Source organism: Protopterus annectens, chromosome 17.part0 (assembly GCF_019279795.1).
Source record: "Protopterus annectens isolate FY-2018-M chromosome 17.part0, PAN1.0, whole genome shotgun sequence".
NCBI classification, from domain to species: domain Eukaryota; kingdom Metazoa; phylum Chordata; order Ceratodontiformes; family Protopteridae; genus Protopterus; species Protopterus annectens.
Window position 1 is genome coordinate 321903897 of NC_056751.1, and position 27061 is coordinate 321930957.

General features: G+C 34.3%; 1 protein-coding gene across 1 annotated transcript in view; it reads left to right on the plus strand.

Annotated features, from left to right (window-relative positions):
- LOC122791434 overlaps nucleotides 1-27061 on the plus strand; it is a 523655-nt gene that overhangs the window by 121309 nt on the left and 375285 nt on the right. Inside the window, exon 4 of the mRNA XM_044059176.1 lies at nucleotides 1446-1514. Within this exon, the coding sequence (XP_043915111.1) occupies nucleotides 1446-1514 (69 nt within the window). The remainder of the gene's footprint in view (nucleotides 1-1445; nucleotides 1515-27061) is intronic.

Consider the following 27061-nt stretch of genomic DNA (forward strand, 5'->3'; position numbering starts at 1 on the left):
ACCTTCTACTGTATAAACTTTTTAAAAACAACAGCAACTAACAATTACAATACACTTTTATATGTGTAACCCCACCCCCCATCAACCGTCAACAGTACATTTAATCAATTAATTAATTACATTTTATTATATTAAAAACAATGTTAAAACAATATTAGAACAATGTTACTTGAATGGTTTGAATGAGCATATACACAACACAAATCAACATCAATGTGAACCTTGCATATTTTAAAACCTTTTATATATGTTTACTTCTATTCTATACTATATAATTTTTATTTTGTTTATTTGATCTATTTTGTTTAATTTTCTTATATTATAAACTATAAACTCTAAATCTGAGGCACAATGTTGCCCAAGCCTATCCTACTAACCTTTGGCACTCTTTGATACAATTAATCTGATATTTAAAAGTTTAAAATACTAAAACTGTATAAAATATATATATTTAAACGTAAATTTATCAGAAGGATAACCCTGTGCATTTATATTTACAGTGTCTCATTCAATAGATTCAATGAATCTAAACAAATGTTTATAACATGTATATAAAAATATATATAAATATGTATAAAATTATATAAATAAATATATATATAAATAATAATATATATAATTATAAATATATGTATATGTATAAAATGTTAGACTCAAGAAACAGGTCTTATTAAATTAATAATACTTATTCTAATAGGTGAAACTAAAATATACAATATAAATATAATATGGATCTACTCCTTTTAACTTCTAAACTGTTCTCAGTATTTACATCCATATTTACAGAGTTGTTACATTTGGTTTTCATATCTATATTTATATTTATATTTATATTTATGTACATAATTATTTACAAAATTGTTTAAATAAATAAAAATTATAGAGTATAGAATAGAAGTAAACATATATAAAAGGTTTAATTGATTAAATGGATTACTTTGCACACTTAAAGCTTATATGTTAAATAAATCTATGTTCCCAGAGCATTTACTCAGCATTCTTCTGTCACATAATATTTTACTGCTACAGCTACCTTGGCTTTGCTGTCTGAGTAAGGTGGAGCGTTTTGTTAACCTTCTACTGTATACCACCCTACCAAAATATACAATTACAGTTTTATAATGTTTGTTTTTGTTACTGTTCAAATATGCTACTTCTTGTGTCTTTTAGTAGTGTAATCTGTTTCTAACTGTAATGCATTTAGATATGTGTATAATACAGATTATTTTCTGCTAAATCTTCTAAAATATTCCACAAAACTATGTTCCCCAGAGCATATATACTCTGCATTCTTCTGTCACATAATATTTTACTGCACAGATTACACACTATGTAATGATTCAGTGGAATTAGGAATTACTAGTATATGACATTTAATTGATGCTGCACTTCTGTATTTGTCTCTGTTTTCAAATGGTGTCATAGCCTGTGTAACTTTTTTCCAGGTTCTGATGGTTCTGTCAATTCTTTCCCAGAAAATGAAACATCTTTGAGATGGATAAGCTTAAGACAAGGTAGGTTATATTGCTCAATTTTCAATATTTTCTGTCTGAGTATAAGAAAAAGGTCTCTGCTGTTACACAACATTGTAGGCCATATAGACAGATAAACACACACAGCCATACATCCATATGTGCAAATGGGTCTACTTCAAATGAGCGAACGCTCATTTGAATGAAACACATATAACTGAGACCAAGTAAACAAAATCCCAGAAGAACAAAACCTTACAAGAATGAAACACAAAATCATTACAACCTACAGGATAAAGCACACCATCCGTAAAAAGAACAAAATAAAAACATGGCTAAACACTGCTAAACCACCATCCTACTACTAACCCTTCCCGTAAGTCTACACTACCTTAAAGGACAACAACGGGATATTAAAACACATTACTCAACCTGCTGTCTCTTTTAGTCCCCGTTGATTGAAACAGCCTTGAAAAATCACCCATGCAGCTTTAAAAACTAATCCACTCAACTGTTTTCCCTGTTAGGCTTCCTACCTTTCCGTACTGTTTTACTTTCACTTTGAAAACCAAGTTGAAAAATCTCTAGCTGGCTCTGAAATGATGATGCCACATCTCCCAGAGCTCTTGCTCTAGCTACCGGGACATTTCCTCCCCCAAAGTAATGTAATCCCCGCCTGATTTGCATGCTGTATAAAAGAGCCAGTGGACCTCCCACATTGTGATGTCAGAGCTGCCTTGCCCAGCCCACTCTTATCCTAGCAAAAATGTCAAACTATAATCTCTCTTTTCTGAAGAGCCCTACCGATATGTGACAAGGTACAGGCAGAAGCACAGTAACAGCTGCAAAAACTAAGAGCATAAATTTGCAATGACCATGTGTAGACATTAATTGCATGCTTTTACATAAGAAGCAGGTGTCTGTCACAATTAATCGACAACACTACATCAGATTACAAGAAGTATGCAATACCGTAATTTTCTTAAATTGCCACTTAAAAAGCATGTAGGTGCTGTCATGCACGTCTGTGAAATACTTCCTGTTTATAGTGCATCATTTGTTAGCTATATAACCAAACAGGAAAGAAAAATAAGTGGAAGTCTGATGCTTTGCAAAACAGTGATTATTCCCAGTGCTATGGAGCTTGGTTCTAAATTTGACAGGAAGAGTGCAACAAAAAAGTCTCCCACTGTAAGGAAGGAAAGGCTAACAAGAAAACAGTACAATATCACATGCAGATAATGGGTCAAATTACCCTTAGCTCTTTGACAGCTAGGGAAGATAGGTGTGAAGGGGGGGGGATATCTTAAAGAACTAGATTTCAGCTTTCACAAAAGAAATCAAGTTAGCATTTCTAAGAAGAAAGAACAATAAAATGCACTTTTCAATTCTATTCTGTAGCATTTGCACTGCTTGTGTTTGAAGTAGTCACTGAAAAATAATAAAATTTTAACCAAAAGTAGGTGACTATAACACAGCAGTGAATGCCTGTAAAATCAGTGCAGACAGGAGCTTTAGGCAAAATGTGGCAGATCTGATGCAATTTGTTGGAGGCAAACGATGCATTCTGTGATACTAAGAGGTAGACTAAACAGTCAGAATTATTTCAAGATGCTAGACCCCATGTGGTCAGAGTCAGAAATTATGTATAAAAATATCTAAAAAGCTCTAAATAGTCTCAGAGTGGTGTTAAAATGTAGGAAACACCACACCATGATGAAATAAACATGTTTTTTGAGTCTATGGGTGTGGTTGTCCTTTAAAGAAACAGTACAAAAAATTATGTACATTGTTTTTGCAGGGGGGCAAGCCCCCTGCGCTTCCCACACTCCTGTAACTTAAATATACCAACTTTGAGATCGCATTACCTTGAGGAAAAGGGCATATGCACATCTAGTTAGCTACTGCTACAACAGACTTGCAAGTCAGTAACTGTTTTCATGAATTAACTTTTTCCCCTGTAGTGCGATCTTGGAGTTGGTACATTTAATTTATTGGGGGAGTGGGGGCAGAGTAAAAAGTGTGTTTAGTAGTTTGGTGTCATTATATGTGGAGGGGATGTTATTTTCATGTGATTTGTAGTTTTAGATGTTATGAAATTTGATGTTTTGGGTATTAGATGTTCTGGTCTCAATGTTATGAAATTAGATGTTATGGGTTTTAGATGTTTTGAAGGGGACCCATATATATATATATATATATATATATATATATATATATATATGTGTGTGTGTGTGTGTGTGTGTGTGTATATATATATATATATATATATATATATATATATATATATATATATATATATATATATATATATATATATATATATATATACATATATATATATATATATATATATATATATATATATATATATATATATATATATATATATATACATATATATATATATATATATATATATACATATATATATATATATATATATATATATATATATATATATATACCTATATATATATACCCTATACATATATATACATATATATATACCTGCACCCTAACCCTAACTCATATAACCCACCCTATACCCAGTCCTATATATATATATATACACTAAATATATATATATATATATATATATATATATATATATATATATACACACACACACACATATATATATATATATATATATATATATATATATATATATATATATATATATATATATATATATATATATATATATATATATATATATATATATACATATATATATATATATATATATATATATATATATATATATATATATATATATATATATATATATATATATATATATATATATATATATATATATATATATATATATATATATATATATATATATATATATATATATATACACACACACACACAATGATTTTATATATGGTTTACTCTTAATTTATCAGATGTACTACAGTCTGAACGTAGACTGGTGAAATTAACATAATTTGCTGCTGAATATCAGCAGCTAAGGAGATCGGCCATGACTTGCACACATTAGCATTTTTCCATTTAACATGGTAGGTCCATTGGCATTCACATAGGGCATGCTGCTTCTGCTGGATACTCTGGTGATTTCAGATGCCAGCTCCCAAATTCATCATATTGACCTTCTGCATTCTAATAATACTGTGCTCAAGAAATTATGGTGAAAGTTATACTTAAAACTGGAAATCTGGTGAAGAACCTTTGGTAAAATCTCTGTACCTATGAACTACCACATAGGCAGCAATCTACTTAACACTGAATGTGTGATAAGAGACCTTGGGACCCAGGTGGACAGTAGTCTCTCCTTTGATAGTCACATTGCCACAGTAGTCAGGAAGTCCTTCTACGTGGCACACCTCATCATAAAAGGTTTCTCATCCAGGAAAAAAAGAGGTCATTGTTCCCCTCTACTCGTCACTTATTAGACCCATTATAGAGTACAACTCCCCTTTTGGAATGTACCTCACAAGACATCTGCAGCAGCTGGAAAGGCCACAGAAGTACCTCACAAAGAGGATTACTGGCCTCAAACAAATGCCCTACACTGGCCGCCTCAAAAAACTCCAGCTTTACTCCATAGCATATTGCCTACTCCGAGGTGATCTCTGCCTAACATATAAAGCTATGTCAAACCCAGAGCTGTTGGACATGCTACACCTAAAGAAACCCCATTCCCTCCGAGCTACATGCTCTAGGGACCTAAACCTTGTCACCACAATAAACAGGATATGCTGGAGGGATAGATTCCTGTCCCAGAGATTTCCTATACTCTGGAACAAGCTACCTATCTATGTCAAGCAAAGTTCTTCATTAGCACTCTTCAAGAAAAATCTTGATGAGTGGATGGGAAATAGGAACTACACCCTGGAGATCACTTCTGTGTCTCTGCTGGACAGTGGCACAGGAAAATAATTTTCTTGGGTGGCGTAAGCTATGGTACCTTGCTGGCTAGGCTTACGTAGGCCCTTGGGCCGATAGCCTAGTGCCTACCTATGAACAAAAGAGCAAAAACAGATAGTTACAAGAAAAACAGCTTAAAATGTTTAACAAATTACTCCAAACATTGACTATAAAGGCATCAGTCATCCAAGCCTAAACAATAATGGGGGTAGTAGTTATAATTATTCTAAATTTATGAACATTACTAGTTGCAGGCAAATTTCATAATACATGATTAGCTAGCACTAGTTAGCATAAACTCATTCCTGGATTACTGATGTAAAACAAGGATATGTACAAACTGAAGGAACTGACTATATTCTGAATAATGGCACTGGAGTTTGCAGTTCTAAAGCAGTTAATAAGTGACCCAAAGTTAACTGTTATTATTCAGTTGACTTGCTAGTAACCAAAAGGGCAAAAAGAAATGTTTTACTTCAGGATGTGACTGTAGTCATTAAAATGAAGTGATGTACACTGTTTTCTTTTAAAAGTGGCAGATAACATTTTTTGAAAGAAGCTGTGTACAACCCAAGGCTTTTAACTCCTGACACACTACAAGGAGATGGTATAAAACATGAAAAAACCTCAAACACAGCAATCACTGAAGAAAAGACAGATGAGCCAACAATGAATGGACTGCAATTAAATTTATAAATGCTGTTGGTACCTCGGCCTCACGCCTTCAGGAATCATTACAAGGAGACTCAATTTTTCAAGCAAGTGGTGCTGGAACAATACCTGCCACACACACTACAGGAAAAATACACAGACCTACATATGCTGAGGTCTTAAAAGTAAGCTACCTAAACAACAAAGATATCTGAAATGCAGAAATCACACTAAGTATCCTCAGCAACCTCAAAGACAGACTACTGCTGCAACACCCAGCATGACACAATCAGCCACAACTCACAGTGCCTTAGTGTTGAAGTCCATAAGGCAAAGAAGCTCACAATCCAATATCTTTTTCACAGGTGATTCCATTGTGAGGCTGACCAATGTCCCACTCATCAGGCTGAGTAAAGAGAGGGTTGCAGTCAGTTGCCCATCGGGGGCCAGAATCCACCATGTTATCTAGGGCACTTTAGTCATTGAATCACAAGTACTGGTATGACTCAGTCAAAGTCTACATGGGTGTAAATGACTTGAAACATACTTCCCTGGGCTGTATGAAGACAGACATAATGGAGTTCTCAGGTTATCTGTCAGAGGACAGTATAAGCCTAACACTAAACAACATTCTACCTTCTCCAAGGATGATGCCATAATATGAACAGAAAATAACTGAATTTAATAATTAGCTCAGTATTGGTGTCATTTGAAGAGGGGTACAATATGTGTCTGCATGGTAGGATGTGGCTAGCAGCTATGCTGCTTGGCCAAGGATGGTCTGTACCTGTCGACTTTTGAATATTGGCTAACACCTTCTCCATCCCATAGTGTCTTTTTTAGGTACTGCCAAGCTGATAAACTATCCGACAGAACTAAACCAACCCAGGATAATCTAAAGCTGATGCCACTCAATGCCAGAAATCTAAAAAAAAAAAAACTCCATTCTGTGCAAACTCTCTTCACCTTGGAGAGCACAGATGTCTGTGTAGTTACTGAGACATTGATTAAAGCTGTGGAGAGCACCTCAGCAGTGTTGGGCTTTAATGCCTTCCACACAGTTTGACCAGCTACTGCACAGAAAGAGACAAAAGGCAGAGGTGTTTCAATTCTCATCAAAAACAAACACATCTCAAGGCTGGTTAAGCAGTATAACACACTTGAGTTCTCCATGAGCAGCTCACCAAAAGCAAAGTTCCATACCATATCTTTGGGAGCTATAGGACTCCTTCTATGACCCAGAAAATCCCCAATACTTACTTAAATGAACTGGAGTCACTCCCCATTTAACCCAACACCATATTCATGGATGGCTTTAACTATTCCACTGTAAACTGGGAAACATACATGACCTCAAACTTGCAGGCCCAAATATTCCTAGATTTTGTCAACATGAACACCCTGGAACAGGTAGTCTGAAAAAATAATCATTGATTTGATAAACGACAGTATAGAAAACCTTCAGAACTATATCCAACTGGCTAAGGCATTCAACACCATACTAAATTCAAGCATTGTAGAAACTCACTAAATTAGGTAATAAACCTCTGTGTCATTCACTGGAAAACCAGTTGGCTCACAGGTTGGACAGAGAAAATCAGGATAAAGGCTGGCCATTAGTGAAGTCTCTCAAGACTCAGTGCTGGGGTGGCTCCTTTTTGACATCTGCTCTGAAGTCAAGGTCAGCATCAAAGACCTCTGACTGACCAAGTTCACACTTTTTACATTCAGCTATTTCTCTCAATTTAACACCTCCTGTGGCAACTAGTACAGTGGTGTAACAGCCTGCTTGTTTATTGTGAACACTCCTCTCACTTTTTCTCACCCGGCAGCTTCGGTGGCTAAAACAGCCTGCAATCTGTTTACATTCTGCTATTTCCTCTCAATTTAACACCTCCTGCGACAACTAGTACAACAGTGTAATAGCCTGCTTGTTTATTGTGAGCACTCCTATCACTTTTTTTCACCAGGCAGCTTTGGTGGTTAAAACAGCCTGCAGTCCCTTTACATTCAGCTATTTCTCTCAGTTTAACACCTCCTGCGGCAACTAGTACAGTGGTGTAACAGCCTGCTTGTGTATGTAATACGAATCTGTTATTCATTATAGTTACAGAGGACAAGGAATATTCTTTGTACTTTGCATTGTGTATGCACTAGTTTCAGATGCTATGGATTAGCCCCCCCCCCCAATTTCTGTTATACTGACCTCTATTTGAAGAATTTGTTTTTCTTTTATCAGTATTGCTCCTGTATTTTTATTTTAATAGTACTCACTTTACCAGTGTTTGTGCACTAATCTGCATTTGTTTCCATATAGATTTCTAGTTTTTGTCATTGTTTCTACCGTGTCTATATTGGCCAGTCCTACCTGGTTCACTCCTAGTGTACTTGTGCCTTCCCATTTCTTTTGGTCCAGCCAGAGCTGATAAATATTGGGAATGAAAAGGGCGCCAATTTTCAAAACCTTCAGTTTAGTTTACATGGCATCTCTGATACTAGCGTGCACGCTGTGTAAGTTAGTTATTGTACTGTTGTAATATTGTGACTTATACTTTGCAGATATTAATTACAGAACACATTCTTGTGATTACTGTGGCTGCATAATCTGTCCTCATTGAGCAGATAAGTTGAATGTCCTGTACTGACTCGTCCTTTTTATTTAGCTTGATGTATTTGACTGTTTGTTGTTATATTGGTCGCTATCTGCAGTAGTTAACATTGTGGTAACCATTTATGTTTTATTCTCGGTATCCTTATCATAGTTATGTAGTTTCTGTTATAGTACTATTTTGTGCATTTAACTATCATTGTACTGTTATTAATATTTGTGACAATCATTTTCTCTTGTTAATTTATTGTATTGTTATTTTGTTTTCCAGTTATTGTGAGCACTCCTATCTCTTTTTTCACCCATCAGCTTTGGTAGTTAAAGCAGCCTGCAGTCCCTTTACATTCAGTTACTTCTCTCAATTTATCACCTCCTGCGGCAACTAGTACAGTGGTGTAATAGCCTGCTTGTGTATGTAACACAAATCTGTTATTCATTATAGTTACGGACAATAAATAGTCTTTGTATTTTGCATTGTGTGTGCGCGTGCTGGTTTCAGATGCTATGGATTAGGCCCACCCAATGTCTGTTATACTGATCTCTATTTGAAGAATTTGTTTTTTCTTTAAATGGCACTGCTCCTGTATTTTTATTTTAATAGTATTCACTTTACCAGTGTTTGTGCACTAAACTGCATTTATTTCCATATAGATTTCTAGTTTGTAGATTGTTTTTTGCAATGCTGTCATTTATACCTGCTCCGTTCACCCTCCGGTCTCACTCCACTCCCCTACCTTACCCCCATTCTCACCCACCCCCACTTCAATTACATTTATAACTATTCCTTGCCCCCACCTATCCACCCATCCTCCAATCACAGCCCCATACCTCTCAAGTGTACCTCATTATGAGGAACGTACCTCATTTGGGGTCTTAAAAAGTTCACGTTCCTCAAAGTTCCACATTGAAAGACACCGTCACATTCAGTGTTAGAATTTTTTTTAAGTGAAATCCATTGTAAACAGAAATGAATCATATTAATGCATTAAAAGATCTTCTTTATAAGTAAAACCAGCATATTTTAACCATCCTATGACCTTCCTAGTTGAAGTTGTTAGTAAGCCATTAGTATGTGTTCCACATTTTGCCCATTTGTTCCACATTATGAGGGCTAGTGTTCCTCATTTTGGAGATGGAAGTTTGAGAGCTATGCACAACCCTCCATCTCCACACTCCTCCCATCAATCACATCAATCATACACACACCTTTCTTCACTATCTGCATTCTTCCCCCTCTCCCTAGACCTAATTCTCTATCCTCCCTCACTAGACACCCTTCCTCTAACCCCACCTTCCACCCCTTATAATTGCCCTCCCTGATTACTTAGGAGTACCAGTCTCTTCCTTGTCTCTCCTCTCCCTCTGCCTTACTTTACCTCCCGTATCTCACTCATAAATCACAACTAATATCATAACTTCTTTTATCTCACCTTTACTCAGCTATGTCTCATACACTGAACCGTTTTCTTTTTACACTTACTATCTACCTTTCTCTTCTTCTAAAACTATCTTCCTTAGAAACACATTACACACCTCCCACACCATCCCCAACCACATCAATCCACCCACACCACCTCCCCAGCTACTCTGCCATCTGCTTCTCTCTCTATAGTACAGACTTAATATTACTAAAGAAACCAATCATCCTCTAGCTAAACCACAACCATCCTTACATCCACAACTTCAAGTACTTCCAGTACATAAACAAGAAACCTCTATCCACCTATTTCCCTGTTCTCAGTGAACTAGTCCTTTATGGTGACATACATCCCAACCCTGGCCCTTCTCCTCCCTCTCCCAATTCCCCCAACTTCACAAAATCCCTAAACTTCACACAATTAATCTCCAAAGCATTAGAAACAAAATTCCTCAACTGCACACATGGCTAAAACAACATAAACCAGACTTTACTGCTATTAACCTGGCTAAAACCACCCATCAAAGAATCTGAATATCTACCCCCAAACTACTCCTGCCTTATAACTGATAGACTACATAAAAAGGTGGTGGCATTGCCCTATTATTTCCTAGCTCCTTTACAGTAATCCCATACTCCAAGCCGATTCCCCACTTCTCTCCACAACAGAATAAACAACTGCAAAACCCTTTGCATAATTGTCATATACATTCCCCCAGGCAATAATACTCCCATTCTTGAAGACATTCTTGCCTGAACAAGAAGCAATATAAAAAATGAAACCATCATCCTAGGTGATGTCAATATTAACTGGCTAGATATATCCACTAAAAACCCATCTACTGATATTAAAAAAAAATGACAAAATGGTCACAAACACAAAAATAGAATTTTATTACCAAGACTTAGCGCTTCGGCTCCACAGCAGCCTTCCAAGAGTAACAAACACTAAAAAATCACTAATTTATATAATACATCCAATAAATTGATTAACATTCAATTATCTAATTATAAACCTCCAATTACATTCATTATTTAAACCATTAGGTTCCAAAGTGTTATACTTTAATATAAATAATATTTCTTTGTGCAACAGTTTGTGTTTAACATCACAACATTCTCCCAAAAGTAAATTAACCTGTTCTAAATCAGTTGCTCTCAAACAGTCTGGATTAGATGCATGGAAGTGCTTAAAATGTGCAAGGGCTATCCATTCTCTCATTAACTATATCCCTAATATGTTCTTGTACACATTTTTTAAAGGATCTAACAGTCTCAACTACATAATAAGCCCACAATCACACTTTAACAGATATATAACATTCTCTGTGTTACAATTATACATTCCATTTGGAGAAAAATACATTCTATTTACATTATCAAACTTTTTAACTATGAATTTGCAAATACATTTCTTGCAAGCATATGTACCCCTGTTTATAACTACCTCATTATTCATAACAGCATGTTTAACAAATTCCTTCCTCTCTTATATGATAGTTGAACATTTTTAGATAATATTTTCTCCAGATTTTTATTCCTTAATAATAATGGCCAGTAATTTTAACCATATTGATGATTTGTTCGGTCAAAACATTGTACGTGGTCACAGAATAAATCTTTCTACCATAACTATCTTGCCTATTATAAATATATTTATTTTTTAATTACCTACAACATTAACTTTTATGGGGGTATTGCCATAACATTTATGAATTATTTTACATCCTGCTTCAATAACCTTGTTTATATCATATCCCCTACTAATAAACATTTCAGCTGTTCTACACATTTCCTCATATAAATCTTTTTCTTCTCTACAAAGCTTTTCTATATGTAAACATTCATTATAAGCTATCATAGAAATTAAATGTGTTGGATGACAGCTACTACCATATAAAAAGGAATTAACATTTTCAAATTTCCTATATATACTTGTTATAATAGGCTCAACAGTCCTTCCCCTCAAACTAATATCCAAATATGTAATATTGTTACCCACTTGGACACCATCAAATTCTAAACCAAAATTAACTTGAATGTCTTGAATAAAAGCTTTAACATTTTCATAATCCCCCCTTTACATAAAAATATTAAATCAATGTAACAAAAATATTTGACCACGTAAGACCCAAAAAACTCATGTCTATATACATTTTCTAAATCAAACTTGGCCATAACCAGATTTGCATACATGGGTGCAAAAGAAGTCTGCATGGCTATCCCTTGCAACTGATGGAAAATATCCTCATTACATTTAAAAAAATATTTTTTCAAACAAAAAAACGGTAATTCTACCACATAATGAGACATAGGTGTATCCCCTAAAAATGTAATAATTACTCAGTACCTACATCATGCTTTATACTAGTATATAAACTAGTAACATCTAAATGAAGCCAGTACATATCTTCTTCCCAAATAATGGCCCTGATTTTACTTATGAAATCCTGCCTATCTTTAACATAAGATGGTGTTCATAGTACCCATGGTTTTAGATACTCATGCAAAAAGATGCCTAGGTTCTTCAAAAAAAATATTTCTCAGTGGCCACTATGAGTCTGCCACACAAACTCTCAACCACTTTATGGATTTTTGGCAGACAAAAGAAAGATGCTATACATGTATTATCAATTTTAAACTTTTTTTCTACATCCACTTTACTAAAATAACCCAAATGTACACCTTTATGTAGTAATTCTAAATAGTTATTCATTGCCTCTTCATAGCTTTACTTTTCACATTTCTCATAAATCTCAACATTATTCAAATGTGTGGCACATTTTCACATACTGTTCATGGTTCATTATTACAATTGTATTGCCTTTATCAGACAATTTAATGACCAATCTACGATCCATACGCAATTGTTTGAGAGCTACCCATTGATCTTTATATAAATTATATTGCACTTTATGCTGTTCTTTTAAAAACTCATAAAACAAAGTTTCCACTTGGACGTTTAACACTAACATAAAACTTTGAATATTTTGATTTTGATTAGAATATGGAGGTATAAAATCACTAAAACAAGGAACGCCATCAGTATTAAGCAACACATAAGCCTTATTACATTCATTATTTAAACATTCCTCTTCCGATATACATGAATAAATGAGTCCTCTAAACTAATATATGACTCATTATTAACAGTACTGTTATTTATTTCAGAAAAATCAATTAAGTGATGTTTTCTACCTAGCCTAAACAATTCACTTTTAAGAACATGAAGCCATGGAAGAGACAGTATAAATTTTAAACCCAAATTGAGTACAGAATAAACAACTTCAGAAATTGGTAATGTAGAAATATTCAATACTAAATCATTTACAATAATAGTACCATTTTGTTCTTTTTGTCTTATAAACATTTTGAAATTGTCTGTCATTATTTCTGCTCTGTTTATATCCCCAAATGTTTCTAACCTGTTTCTTACCAGTCCTTTGAAATTGTTCTGGGGCTTCATTCCGAAAACATTGGGCATGCTCTGCAGGTCGCTGTGCTGCTGGTAATGGTGGATACCCATCATTTCCTTCACTCTCTGCTCCGGTAGTTACTCCCATATCATCCAAAGTGGCAAAGGAAACAGAAAGAGAATGTCTCACTCCACCCCTTCCTGTACGTGATGTAACCTTATTACTGCGTTTCCATAGAAATTCCCTTTGAAATTTGTAATCCTTCAGATCTCTCAGTTTTATGTTTTTTTCCATTCTATGACTTCAAGTTCAAATTCTTTAAGTTTGTTGTTTATATCTGATAATAACTCATTCTGATGGGCTGCACTTAGATGTTGACCAAGCTCCGTATTCATGGCAAGCACTTCCTCTTTGATTTTTCTCTGTTTGAGCAAATCACGCTCTATAAGAATCTGCACCCATTCCATTGAACACTTGTGTGCAGCTGCTACCCATCTATTTTTAAAATTACATCTTGTTCATTATTTAAGTCAAAAGGGGTAGTTGTAGTAATGTAAAAACAGAAGCAAAAATACACAACGTTCTTAGTGTGGCAATCAGCATGGGGCTTGTGCCTGAAGGAGATGCACAGCTTGTGCATGCATACATGTTGTTTTTTTTTTTTTACAGATCCACAGTTAGGCTTTGAGAGAGACAGAGCCTTCTATGCTGATTGCCACACTAAGAACTTTGTGTGTTTTTGCTTCTGTATTGTATGTTTTTCATTTTACATTGGTAAGACCAACAGAGCATTCAAAGATAGGGTCCACACACAAGTTCAAGTTTTTTGTTTTGGAAATTTTACATAGTAGTGTCAGAGGTGGTGACCCCAGCAAAAAAAAACTAAGCTGTTGAACAAAAATGGATTATGTGCTTTCAGGCTGATAAGCCCCCAGGCCTAAATAGCAAGGTGTCATTAAAACCATTTCTCCAAGCTAGAGCTCTTAAACATTGATCTCTTTTGTTAGTTGGTATACTCTTTATTAGTTGGTGTGCCTCCTATATAGGTTTATTCATGTATTGCATTGTCCAATGTGATATGTTAAGTTTTTATTCTTCTGTATACATGTGATACATGTACATTTTTTATATATGTTTTTCATATATGTTTTTATATATATATTATATGTAATAAGTTTTAGATGCTATGTATTTTTATAATAACATTGTAATTGTGAGTTTCCATTTTTATACATTTTTTACAAGATTTCGCACACATTTTATATTTATGACTATTTTCCTACATGGTATGAATGGGTTAATTCTGATTGTTAACCTACATTCCTTATTGGCTGTTCAATGTTTAAATAGCCTCACTAGTAGGTTTTTTGTTATTTTATGGTCTGATGAAGCAGAGGACATCCGTGAAAGCACTTACCCTGTTTTTTCGTGTTATTAAAGGTGTGCTGTGTTGGAACCAACTCCCTATTGCACCCTGGAACTAACAACAAGCCATATCCAAACTCAGAAAAAACACCCGCTGATATAGACTCCCTCTTTATCACTTACTTCATCAACACCATAAAAAAACTTAAGCCCACCTTCCTACCTATTAATGCTGACTCACCAGGCACTCCACCTTTGCACTCCCCTACAAATCCTCTACCTTTTTTCATGCCATCACCCATTCTTACTTCCACTATCAAAAAACTTCTTCACAAACTCAAACCCTGTACCAACCCCCTGATAACTTACCCACAAAATACTTATAACTCTCAGCCTCCTCCATTGCATATCCTATCAGCATCCTCCTAAACAGATCCATTCAGGAATCCTGCATACCTCATATCTGGAAAAAAGCATTTATTCTACCACTTCGCAAAGGTGGCAATAACTGTGACATTTGAAATTTCCATCCCATTCCCATTTTCTCCCCAATCTCCAACATTCTAGACAAATGTATCCACTCTCAGCTCCTCAGTCACTTGATACAACACCAAATCCTCTTTCCCACTCAACATGGCTTTAGGCCCGGACATAGTACTAACACCGCCCTCATTTCCTTCCTTGACACAGTAAACAGAGCTCAAGATGCTAGATGCTTAGTCTCAGCATTAATTCTAGATCAATGACATTCAACACTATATCACACTCTATTCTGCTTAATAAACTCGCTAATCTCGGGCCATCTCCCCCTACCCTACAATGGTTTACTAACTACCTCACTAACAGGCAGCAATCTACTAAATGGGTACACTCTTCCTCCCCTTTCAAAACTACAAATACAGGTGTCCCCAAAGACTCAATACTGGGACCCCTCTTATTCAGCATATTTGTCAATAACTTTCATTCCTCTCTCATCCACAGTACTGTCATCCAATATGCAGATGACTCAACTATCATCTGCTCTGCTAAATCAGCCCCCGAGCTACAGCATCTTACCCAAGAAGCATTTACTTGCACTGAAACCTGGATGTCCCAGAACCACCTTGCTCTCAATCCCAATAAAACAAAACTTTTAATATTTACCCCCACAAAGTCCAGCTCTGTTGACAAGTCACTATTCACCATTCACTCCCAAAGTAAAACCATTATTAAAGGTGCTGCGGTAGCGTTGTCGCCTCACAGTAAGACGCTGTCCGGTTCGATTCTCAGCTGGAGCGTCTTCTGCGTGGAGACATGCGTGAATGGGCGTACCTTCATTGAAGGTTGTGCATCAGGCCTGGCAAGCCGGTACGTAAAAATCAACTGCCAATCATTAGCGGACTGGAGTTCCGCTGTGGTGACCCCTAACCGGGAAAAGCCGAAAGACACAAACAAACCAGCACCAAATTACTAGGTGTCATCATTGATGACAAATTAACGTTCGACCTTCACATCTACAGTAACAAAAAAAACATCAGAAACTAGGTGCCCTGTATAGGCACAATTATTTTCTTAGTCTCACTGCAACAAAGGCTCTGGCCTCATCCTTCCTACTTCCAACACTTCTGTATGGTGCCCCTATCCTCACCAATCTACAGTCCTCCTTGAGAACAAAACTAGACTCTTGCATAACAAAGTCACCAAAGTTGCCACAAATGCTAAATATTCTACCCATCACTGTTCCTCTCTGCATCAACTAAATTGGCTAGAATCCCAACACTATCTCACAATCTTACAATTAACTACAGCCAATAAGCTCATCTATCACCCAGAAACCTGCCCTTCCATCTCTTCCATACTGACCATGTACCATCGAAACCAGCTCCTTAGGTCCAAAAACAAAATGTTACTATCAGTAGAGAAACCCAAGCTCTCAGCCATCCAAATGTTGTATTCCTATAATGTCTCTAAGGCATGGAATAAGCTCCACCCATCACTCAGAAAAATCAGCAACCTGGCCTTCTTTAAAAAATCCCTCAAACTGCATCTTTTCTCAAAATGTCTATGCTCCTGTTCCCAAACACACAATTCCAACTCCTGATTTCTCCTCCCAGTGCTACACCTCTAACTATCAAATAATTTCCTTCATTCTGCCTACTTAAGAGTTCTTTGTCTTTCACATGTCCTTTCCATCTCCTGAACTTCTATTTCCTACTATAATCACTCTGCATTTAATCTCCACACAGCTGTGCACCTGCAGATATATTACTTTCATGAGTACTGGAATACACTCTATGCACCATTGTAAATATCATTCATTAACATGGTCACTGTTGCTTCTATTACTAGTTTCATGCATTCTAATTGTACTGTATTTTTTCTGTTTATGTGATTATATTTTCTTTGTATGTAACTATGTGGAGCTTTTCTCCCCGGGCCTCATTTCAGGCCCAGTGGACTTTCCTGGTTAACAAATGCAATACATACATAAATAAATAAATAAAAGGTTTCATCTGGACTTACCAGTCAAGGCATCATTTTATATATGTTATATATTTTTTATCACCAGTGAACTCTGATCAACAGAAAATATGTCAAACAGATTCTTTGGCGATCACTATCATCATCATACAAAAACAAAAATCAAACTGAAGGGATTGCAAATCTAAACAAACTTGCAGTCACCTACAACAACCAGAAACTTTGCTTTTACATGTGGAGCTCTGACCCCAGACCCCATACAAGGGCCTCTGTCCCACAACCCCAGAAATTAAATACACTAACACAACAGTCTTACAACTGTGAAGAAAAAGGATAACTCCTGAGCTATATTACAGCTGAACTGTTGTAGTTTGACTGTCATATAATTAGATAACTTTAACCATCAGTGAAAATTACCAAAATCAGTGATATACAATAAACGTGTACTGTGATAAAACCCATGGCACCCATATATATATATATATATATATATATATATATATATATATATATATATATATATATATACACACACACACACACACACACATATATATATATATATATATATATATATACATATATACATACACACACACACACACACACACACACACATATATATATATATATATATATATATATATATATATATATATATATATATATACACACACACACACACACACACACACACACACAGCCATATATAAAATGTTTATTTTGTATCTGTGTTACTTGTGTGCTAAGGCTAACCCTAACTTTGCTCCTACTCCAACCCTACACATTAACTTATGAAAAACCCTATCCCTAACAGTACCTCTAAACAAGACACTCATACACACTTGTGCACACTCACAACCCTGCAACTATCTCCTTAGCTGGTACTTTCTCTAACACTGACCTGTAAACACTTAGATACACATTTTCACTCTAGTGCTAAAACATTCTGTATATCCTAAAGTTTCAACATTAATACACTGCCATTTACTATAACCCAAAGCACATTCCCTACAAAACTGTAACAGTCAGCATTCCTCTGTTCAATAAACTCACCATTTAACAAACAGTGCTTTAGATGATAAAAACAGACAGCACTATGCTCTGTCAACAAAGTCAGCCTCCGACAAAATGAACTGCAACCAATGCCACATAAAAATCCTATTAATTTTCCACTTGCTCACATTTTTAAAGAAAATGCATGACTCCAAAATTAAGTAACATTACTTATGCTTCCATCATTTTCCAATCTTCAATGCACAGTCAACATTATAATAGTAACTTATCAAAATGTAATATTAAGAATTTTTTTAGAAAATGAAAATGATTTATTACAAGCTAAGACTTTTAAAGTTTGAATTCAGTAATTACTTAGTATTTATTTATCCATCCTTTGTTGACCTGGTTAGTCCCACTATGCTTGTAGCCACTTTTCAGGGGAGACCCGAGGTGGTATTTATAATACTATAGGAAATCTGGCCAGGGCATTGGGGAAATTCTCCTACAATCAATTACAATTTCTATTTGCAGAAGTACTAGACATGAATACACATGCACAGTCCGTTCCTAGCTCAGTGGGGGCTGGGAGGATGGTGCATGAGATGGAGGATTCAGTGCAGGGAGTGGAGGTGAATGCCATCTGTAGGAAAGAGTCTACAAAAGCTGTAGATGATCTGGAATTACTGTTTCAGCAGCAGCTTTTTGGCAAATTGGTTGAGGTGAGCACAGAGGAATGTGTATTTACAACCCTCCAAGTGGAAGGGTTGCAGTATGATTTACTGAAAGAATTAATTAACTAAAGTAAGCCAGAGACTGAAGTGTCATGGGGGAATATTATGAATAAAATACAGGAGGAAGACACAGAAATTAGACCAGAAGTTGTTAATTTAAAGATGAAGGGAACATGCATGTAAACAGTGGCAACTATACAAGGTGGGCAGAAGGAAAAGAAAAAAAGAGAATATGCTAAAAAGAAAGTTTGTGGTAAGGAACTAAACAGATATTAGGTATGGGACAATTTAATATTACTGCTGAGAGTGAAAACACAAGAGGCAAGAGCTTTTATTTGAATTAATAGGGAGACATTTTTTGACATTTATTTTGAAAGTGTACTAAGTATGGAAACATTTTTATGTGACTATGAAAAAAGACAACAACAATCAATGGAATGGATATGCAATTAAAGCATAGTTTCAAGAGACTAAAAAGAAAATACACGTGCAATTTCAAGCAGAGGTTGAAAGAGAGACTTTAAAAGAATATTTAAAAAAATGTTTGGAAAGACATTATAGACATTTCAAAGGTTTATGGACTGGAGGATGGGATTGCAATGTTATAGAAATGGAAAAATATACATATTCCATGTATTATAAATGTTGAAAGCAACAAAGACATTGTAAAATATTGGGGACAATCAAAAGCATGTGTTTTATGGGAAAGAAGGACATTTAATTAGTAACTGTAATAAAAAGAAATGGTTTATATATAATATATGAAATATATATAATGTTTTATATATATATATATATATATATATATATATATATATATATATATATATATATATATATACACATGTGTGTGTGTGTGTGTGTGTGTGTGTGGTAAACAGGTCATGAATCAAAGAAATGTGAGCTGGAATGTAATAAATGTAAAAAAAAACAGGGTATTTATGGATGGATTGTAATGAAAATGAACAGTGTATAATAAAGAGCAAAGTGGAAATAAAGAGGAGATAGAAACAGCTGAAAGTTTAGAGGAAAAAAGGGAGCTATTACAAAAAAATGATGAAAGACAAGATGCATGCTAGAGGTAGAATTGGAATCCAGTGATGAAGAAGATATACAGTAAGTTGGGAAGTGGTAAGAGGAAAAACAATTCTATCAGTAAAAGAGTAAAAGAAAAAGAAAATTTAATGGCTTTAATATAAAAGAAAAAATGAAATGGTTAACAGATATGAATTCAAAGTAAACAATATAGGAGGAAGACAAAACAGTGTAAGAAACTTCTCTGTATGGAAGATTTTCAGTCCATATATCTCTAGTTAATCACTGTATATTAATCAGATCAGATAGTAGTAGAAGTAGCGAACTTAAACTCATCTTAAGTAAAAAAAATAATAATAATAATAATAAAAATATATATAATTGTACAGCATTACTAAGTATTCAAAAGTAATCCAAGCAAGGCAGGCAGGCAGTCTGTTTCCAGACTTTAAGGATTTTCAACTGGAAACAGACTGCCTGCCTACCTTGCTTGGATTACTTTCGAATACTTAGTAATGCTGTACAATTATATATATTTTCATTATTATTATTTTTTTTACTTAAGACGAGTTTAAGTTCTCTGATCTGATTAATATACACAGCTTTTCCTGGTAGGGTCGCCACAGTGGAACTCCAGTCCTCTAATGATTGGCAGTTGATTTTTACATGCCGAGTTGCCAGCCCTGATGCACAACCTTCCTAACTGAGAATCGAAACGGACAGCATCTTACTGTAAGGCAACAACGCTACTGCAGCACCACCACCACAGTAGTGATTAACTAGAGATATATGAACTGAAAATCTTCCACACAGAGAAGTTTCTTACACTGTTTTGTTTTTGGACCCACTATGCTTGTTTAGTGGGTTGTTTTGAGACTTCAGGGATACCACAGAGATTACTTTTTTTTTTTTTTTTCAATATAGGAGGAAGATGATATCCTCAATTAAGGAACAGAGAAAGGAATAACTTGAGGATTCTTTCAGTTAATGTTAACAGTATAAAGAATATAGCAAGAAGAATAGGTAATAGATGTGATGCATATACTATTATTTTAGAAGGCATAAGATTTCTGACTTATGAAGAAAGACTGCAAATGCAAAATATATGGGATGGGAAAAATATAGAACATTGGGAATGAAACATGTTCAAGAATAGTAATATTATTCAGGAGGGCAGTTAAGACACTATATGTTATATTAGTAATAATAAGAATATTAACTATTGCAGACTTAAGATGTCAAGAAAAGATTTATAGAATTATAGTTATTTATGCTTATGTGATGTATAAAGAAAATGAGAACTTATTTATAAAAATGTTTGATTATGTTAGTGTAAACATGAATGTTATAATTATAGGGGATTTTAACTGTAATTTAAGGGGAAATGAAAAGAAAAAAGGAAAAAACATAAAAAAATGTTTGAAGTAATAAAGTGTAGAAAACTGGTTATATGGAACAGAAAACCATAGACATACAGAAGGGGCATTTTAAAAACTGAACCTGATTTATAGTTTCAGAAAGTATATGTATGACAGAAGAAGAAAGTATTACAGCAGACTTTTCAGATCATTTAGTAATATAGATAGAAATAAATCATAATAAAGAATATATAAAAATAGAAAATGGTATAAAAGGAATAAATGAAAAGGAAAGGAGGTAATTATTAAGTTAAGCAAAATTTTGAAAGGATCATTTTACTATGAAAGCAGTTTGCAATAGTTGGTCTGAATGGTGGATTACCTTTAAAAGAAAATATAAAGAGAGTTATTTCCAATGGCAAAAAAGTAAGAAAGAAAGAAAAACAGTAATATGTTTAAATATTTAGAGATGTGTTGGAGAATTTACAGAATAATAATAGAGAATATTAAGAAAGAGTGAAAAATATATGAGAACTCAAGATAAAATCAAAAAACTATTATAGACAAAGATATTTTTACAAGGAAAAAGGGAAGAGGTATTGCCACATTTAAGTAAGATAGTGAAGGAGGATATTGGTGTAATAAAGTGAAAGATAACAAGGGAAACAAAGAAAAATCAACAACAAATTATGGAAATTGTGATAAGTTATGTAAAAGAAATGTTTAGTAAGAAAAAAAAAAGCCAAAGCAGAAGGATATTGGAAGTAAAAAGTTTTTCTGAACAAATTCACAGAGACTTTGAAAAAGAGATTAAAATATATGAACTAGAAAACTTGTTTAAACAGTTAAATGTCAAATCTGCTGCTGATATAGTTAAAATTGGATTTGAAGTACATAAAAACTTAGAAGTGTGTGTTTAATGAATGGTTAAATTAAGGTTTAGAAATATAAAGAATTGAGTAGTGGAATATTAAAATTCATAGGGAGTAAAGGAAAAAAAAGAAGAAATAAAAACTGGAGACCAGATACAGATTATACGATATTTATAAAAATAATACAGAAAAGATTTGAAAATAAGATGCAATATACAATAGAGGAAAGTGTATATGGTATGAAAGGAAAAGGATGTTGAGTTATTAATGACAGTGAGAGAAACAGTAAATGATATTTTAAATAAGAAAGAAGAGATAAAACTCAAGAAAGGTTATATTAATAAAGTGTTTGACTTGATACAACATATCTTGTGGGATATAATGGATATGTATAATATTAGCAAAAAAATTTAATGTGTTTATAACAGCATATAACAATAATAAGGTAAGAGTTTTAGTATGTTGTTGGGTAGGTAAAGAAACAGACATGAACAATGATATAAGACAAGGATGTTCTATGAGTAGTATTTATTTGCTTTAGTTATGAACATAATAGTTATTGAAGTTAATCAAAAAATGAAGAATGCAAAGCATACAATTTATACAGGTGTATAATGCTAACAGTACATAAGGTTATGTCATACATTGATTATATAATTACTAAAAACAGAGGATGGATGAGAGAAGTTATAATCTATTTGACTGATTGGTTAATTCATTACAGCCAAATGACACCTTCAGGTGCTTCTGCAGTAACATCCTACTGATGCCTCTTGGCATCAAATATTGATTGTTCATATTTGTATCAATAATTCCAAAATCATACTTACATACAAAGTATTAAAAGATTTTATCTTAAAGCTTAGAGAATGGCAAACTCAACAGTATTGATAGTGGACCTCTGTCTAGTGTAAGTAAAGAGATATTAATCATTGTTTATATAATATTTATTTACATTGTCATAAAGTTCATGTTTTTCTAAATATCTCAACAACCAAGTAGCACAGACAGAACTCCTTTGCCTAATATGACAGCTCTCAGCTGGATAAACAAAATGCTTCTGATAGTATCTGTGAATATTGAGTGGTTGCTGAGTTATTGTAAGTCGTTTAGAAAATATATGACTTATAAAATTCAGTTTAAGACCTACAACCTAAGAATCCTGCCACTATAAAAATAGTCTGCCCAAAAGAGTTTGTCATTTATGCTTTTTAGTAACCACTATGGTTCCAGAGATATGAACATTTGTTTGAAATGTGAAAACATAATTTATTTCTTCAAAAATCTTTAGGCTCCACCTTGGAAGTTATAGCACAAACTTCCTGAGCTCCACTGTGGTGAATGAGTTAAAGAAAGTAAGCATGACCTTAAATAAATAGAAAAGTAAAGGAATGGGAGATACAATTAAAATATAAGGAATACAATTTTGCATGAAATAAATATCTGTTTTAGGGATACATTTTGATAAAGAAAGTAACAGAAAGGAAAGAGATACAATATTAAAGGAATTTAAAGACATTTGTGTGCTATGGAAAATGTATAGATTAGCTTTTTAAAAAAGTAAGTTTGATTAATTCAGTTTTATTAGATAATATAGTATATTTATCAAGTGTTATTATGATTCCTAAAATGCATGAGAATTTTTTGTTGGAAACAATTTTTTCTTTTATATGTAGATCTAGATTAAACCCTGTAAAAAGAGGTATAGTGTACATGAATAAAGGAGGAGGAGGAACAGGACTGCTTAGACCAATAGTATATGCTGTTTCATTAAATTTATATACAATTTTAAAATGGTTAAATGAAAAAGATGCAAATTTAGTAAAATGAATATTTAAATATAAGTATGAGGAATTGTGGAAAACAATAAAGAACAATAAAAGAGTAAATAAAATGCCATAATGAAGAAACAGAGAATTATCAACAAAAGATAAATGTGAGGAAAATAAAGACTGAAGTGGAAGAAAATAGAAAAATATAGCACAGAAACATTTTGAGAAAATATTATACTGTTAATCTATGGGAGACTATTTCACAAGAAAAGATCAGAGCAATTAAAGAAAGAAATGGTGTAGTTTTTCATGTTGAATGATTTTTATGGTGACTTGAAATTAAGAAATTGACAGTAAAAGCAAATATGCCTTAAAAAAGAAAAGTGAAACAATATGTTCATATTGTGGTGAGGAAGAAACAACAGAACATGTTTTTTGAAATGTGAGGAAGTCAACAACTATGGTATTGATTATATACAGAAAATCTGGGGGGAATTTTAAGGATAATGGCAATATGGATATGATTGAATACGGTTATTATAAGAACATAAGTAAAAAAAATAGATACTGATAAAAAGTGTTCTAAGCAGCATGGGTAATATGGAATGAAAGACTTAATGAAATTATATTTAATGGAAACTGGATATTGTCATTAATATTAAAAATTATTAGATTATGGTTTTGGAAAAAGGAGTGGTGGTCAAAGTAAGAAGCATGTTTGTTTGTTTGTCTTTCGGCTTTTCCCTGTAAGGGGTCGCCACAGTGGAACCCCGGTCCGCTAATGATTGGCAGTAGATTTTTACATAATGCCAAGGTGCCAGTTCGATGCCCAACCTTCAATGAAGGCACACCCATTTACACATGCATGTCTTTCGAATGCTACCCAACAGCGGGGAGGACATGCAGATGCCACACAGAAGGCACTCCCAAGCCAAGCCAAGAATCGAATGGGAGAACCTCTTGCTGTGAGGTAACAATGCTACCGCCGTACCACCGAAGTAAGAAACATGTAAGTTTGTATATTAGTTTGAGGTGTAGAAACATGAAAATGAAAATTACTTTAATGTCTATAAATTGCCACATTCCAAAGACACGCAATAGGTGGATTAGGCACTCTAAATTGGTCATAGCTGTGAGTATGCATGTGAGTGTGTGGTGTGGAAGAAGTACTGTGGTAAGGCTAGCAGGCCAGCAGTGTAAACCTTGGATCTAGATTGTCACTGTTGAAGTGACACCCTGACCTCATGTGCAAAATATGGGAAAAAGAGGTTGTGGATGGCTGGATGTGTATATATATATATATATATATATATATATATATATGGGTCCCTATCAGATCGTCAAAATTTCAATTCACCTAACTGTCATTTAGTCTAAACTTCATTACATCGACAAGCATTTGCCCCCGTCCCCAATGTTGTGCGACCCTGGAGTTGATATATATAGTTAGGGGGGGTGTGGGGGGCACAGCCCCCCACATTGGGGGGTGGGGGGGGCGAAGCCCCCCACCTAAAATGCTTGTCGATGTAATGAAGTTTAGACGAAATGACAGGTGAATTGAAATTTCGACGATCTGATAGGGACCCATATATATATATATGTTTTACATCTACCTGAGCTACCACCAACTCAAGCAGGTGGGGCCTTGGTTTAATCTGTCATCCAAAAGACAGCATACTTAGCAGTGCCGCACCCCATTTATGTTGCACTACAGTGTCAATATTCGATCTATCTGGTGTGAGAATAGAACCATAACCTTCTGCACTAAAGGTAAGTGTGCTACCTGTTGTGCCACTGACACTAGAATTGTTCTTACTAAGCTGAAACACTTTAGAAAATTAGCTATTCAGTAACACAGGGGCTGTGTTAGATCTTAAAATAATAAGAAAAATAAAATGTAATGCATACTGACCTCATATTTTCCACCACTATGTTTCTCATAGTTATTTTCATGGTACTATCTCAAAACAAATGGGAACATCCTTACTTGCAGCCCCTACTTTCATTTTCAATATCTCTATATTTCTATCTCCATCAGTAACAAGAGATATTTACCTACGTATTTCAGTATTTAGACTGTCATAATTATTGCTGGATATCCTGTGATATCTCATTTATTGGAAATCATTAAAATGAGATAAAAACAACTAATGGGATCAGCCAATTAATGGATTTCCCTTTAGCTGTAATAGTTGTAATTTATAGCCCACCTCTTGGTTCCATAAGATCTTTAGATTTTATCTTACCACCACTGTATTGTACCTCTACAGTGATTTGTCTGCTATGGTATACTTTCACTAGCTAAATGTAAGCATGATTTTGTTCCTAGTAGCTCACAGCCAGAGACATGAAGCCTTTTAAACCCTTTTCCTTGCTGAGTTACACAAAAATAGCTTCCCTTTTCTGACTGACCCATTCCGCACTTCTTATTGCTCTTCCACTGAACTTGTATTCACCAAAATTTACAATCTCTAAATATTAGTGCCCATTCATTTGTGAAGTAAATCCACTTTTCTTCACCATCACTTCCTCGGCATTAGTAAAGGACAATACTCTCTGCATGGAAAACACTTTCAATACTGCTGGAAAAGTCTCATATTTCACCCTGAGTCACTTACATTCCTTAACAGCATTCATGAAATGTAGTAGCTACTGAACAGTCATACTTGTGATCCACGTGGACTATGCAAGCTGCAACAGTAAATTTTCCCCTTGGTGTCACAGTTGCCACAAAAATTTTTTATATGTTGACAAAAATTGCAAAATCTTCTCATCTCAAACAAATGATTTTGTCCACCCAAATCAGTGCACTGATTTTTTGTATTAAGACTCACATACCCACACAGACTGTAATACAAATGGTGTGGTATACAGAGCATCCTTTATGGAGCAAGAGAAAGCATGCAAATTCAAGATCAGGATTCAAGAATAAAATAATTAGATCAGATCTTTTTAAGGTACTACAGGTGAATACGGTTTATGTTTCATGCATTAGAAATGGTATT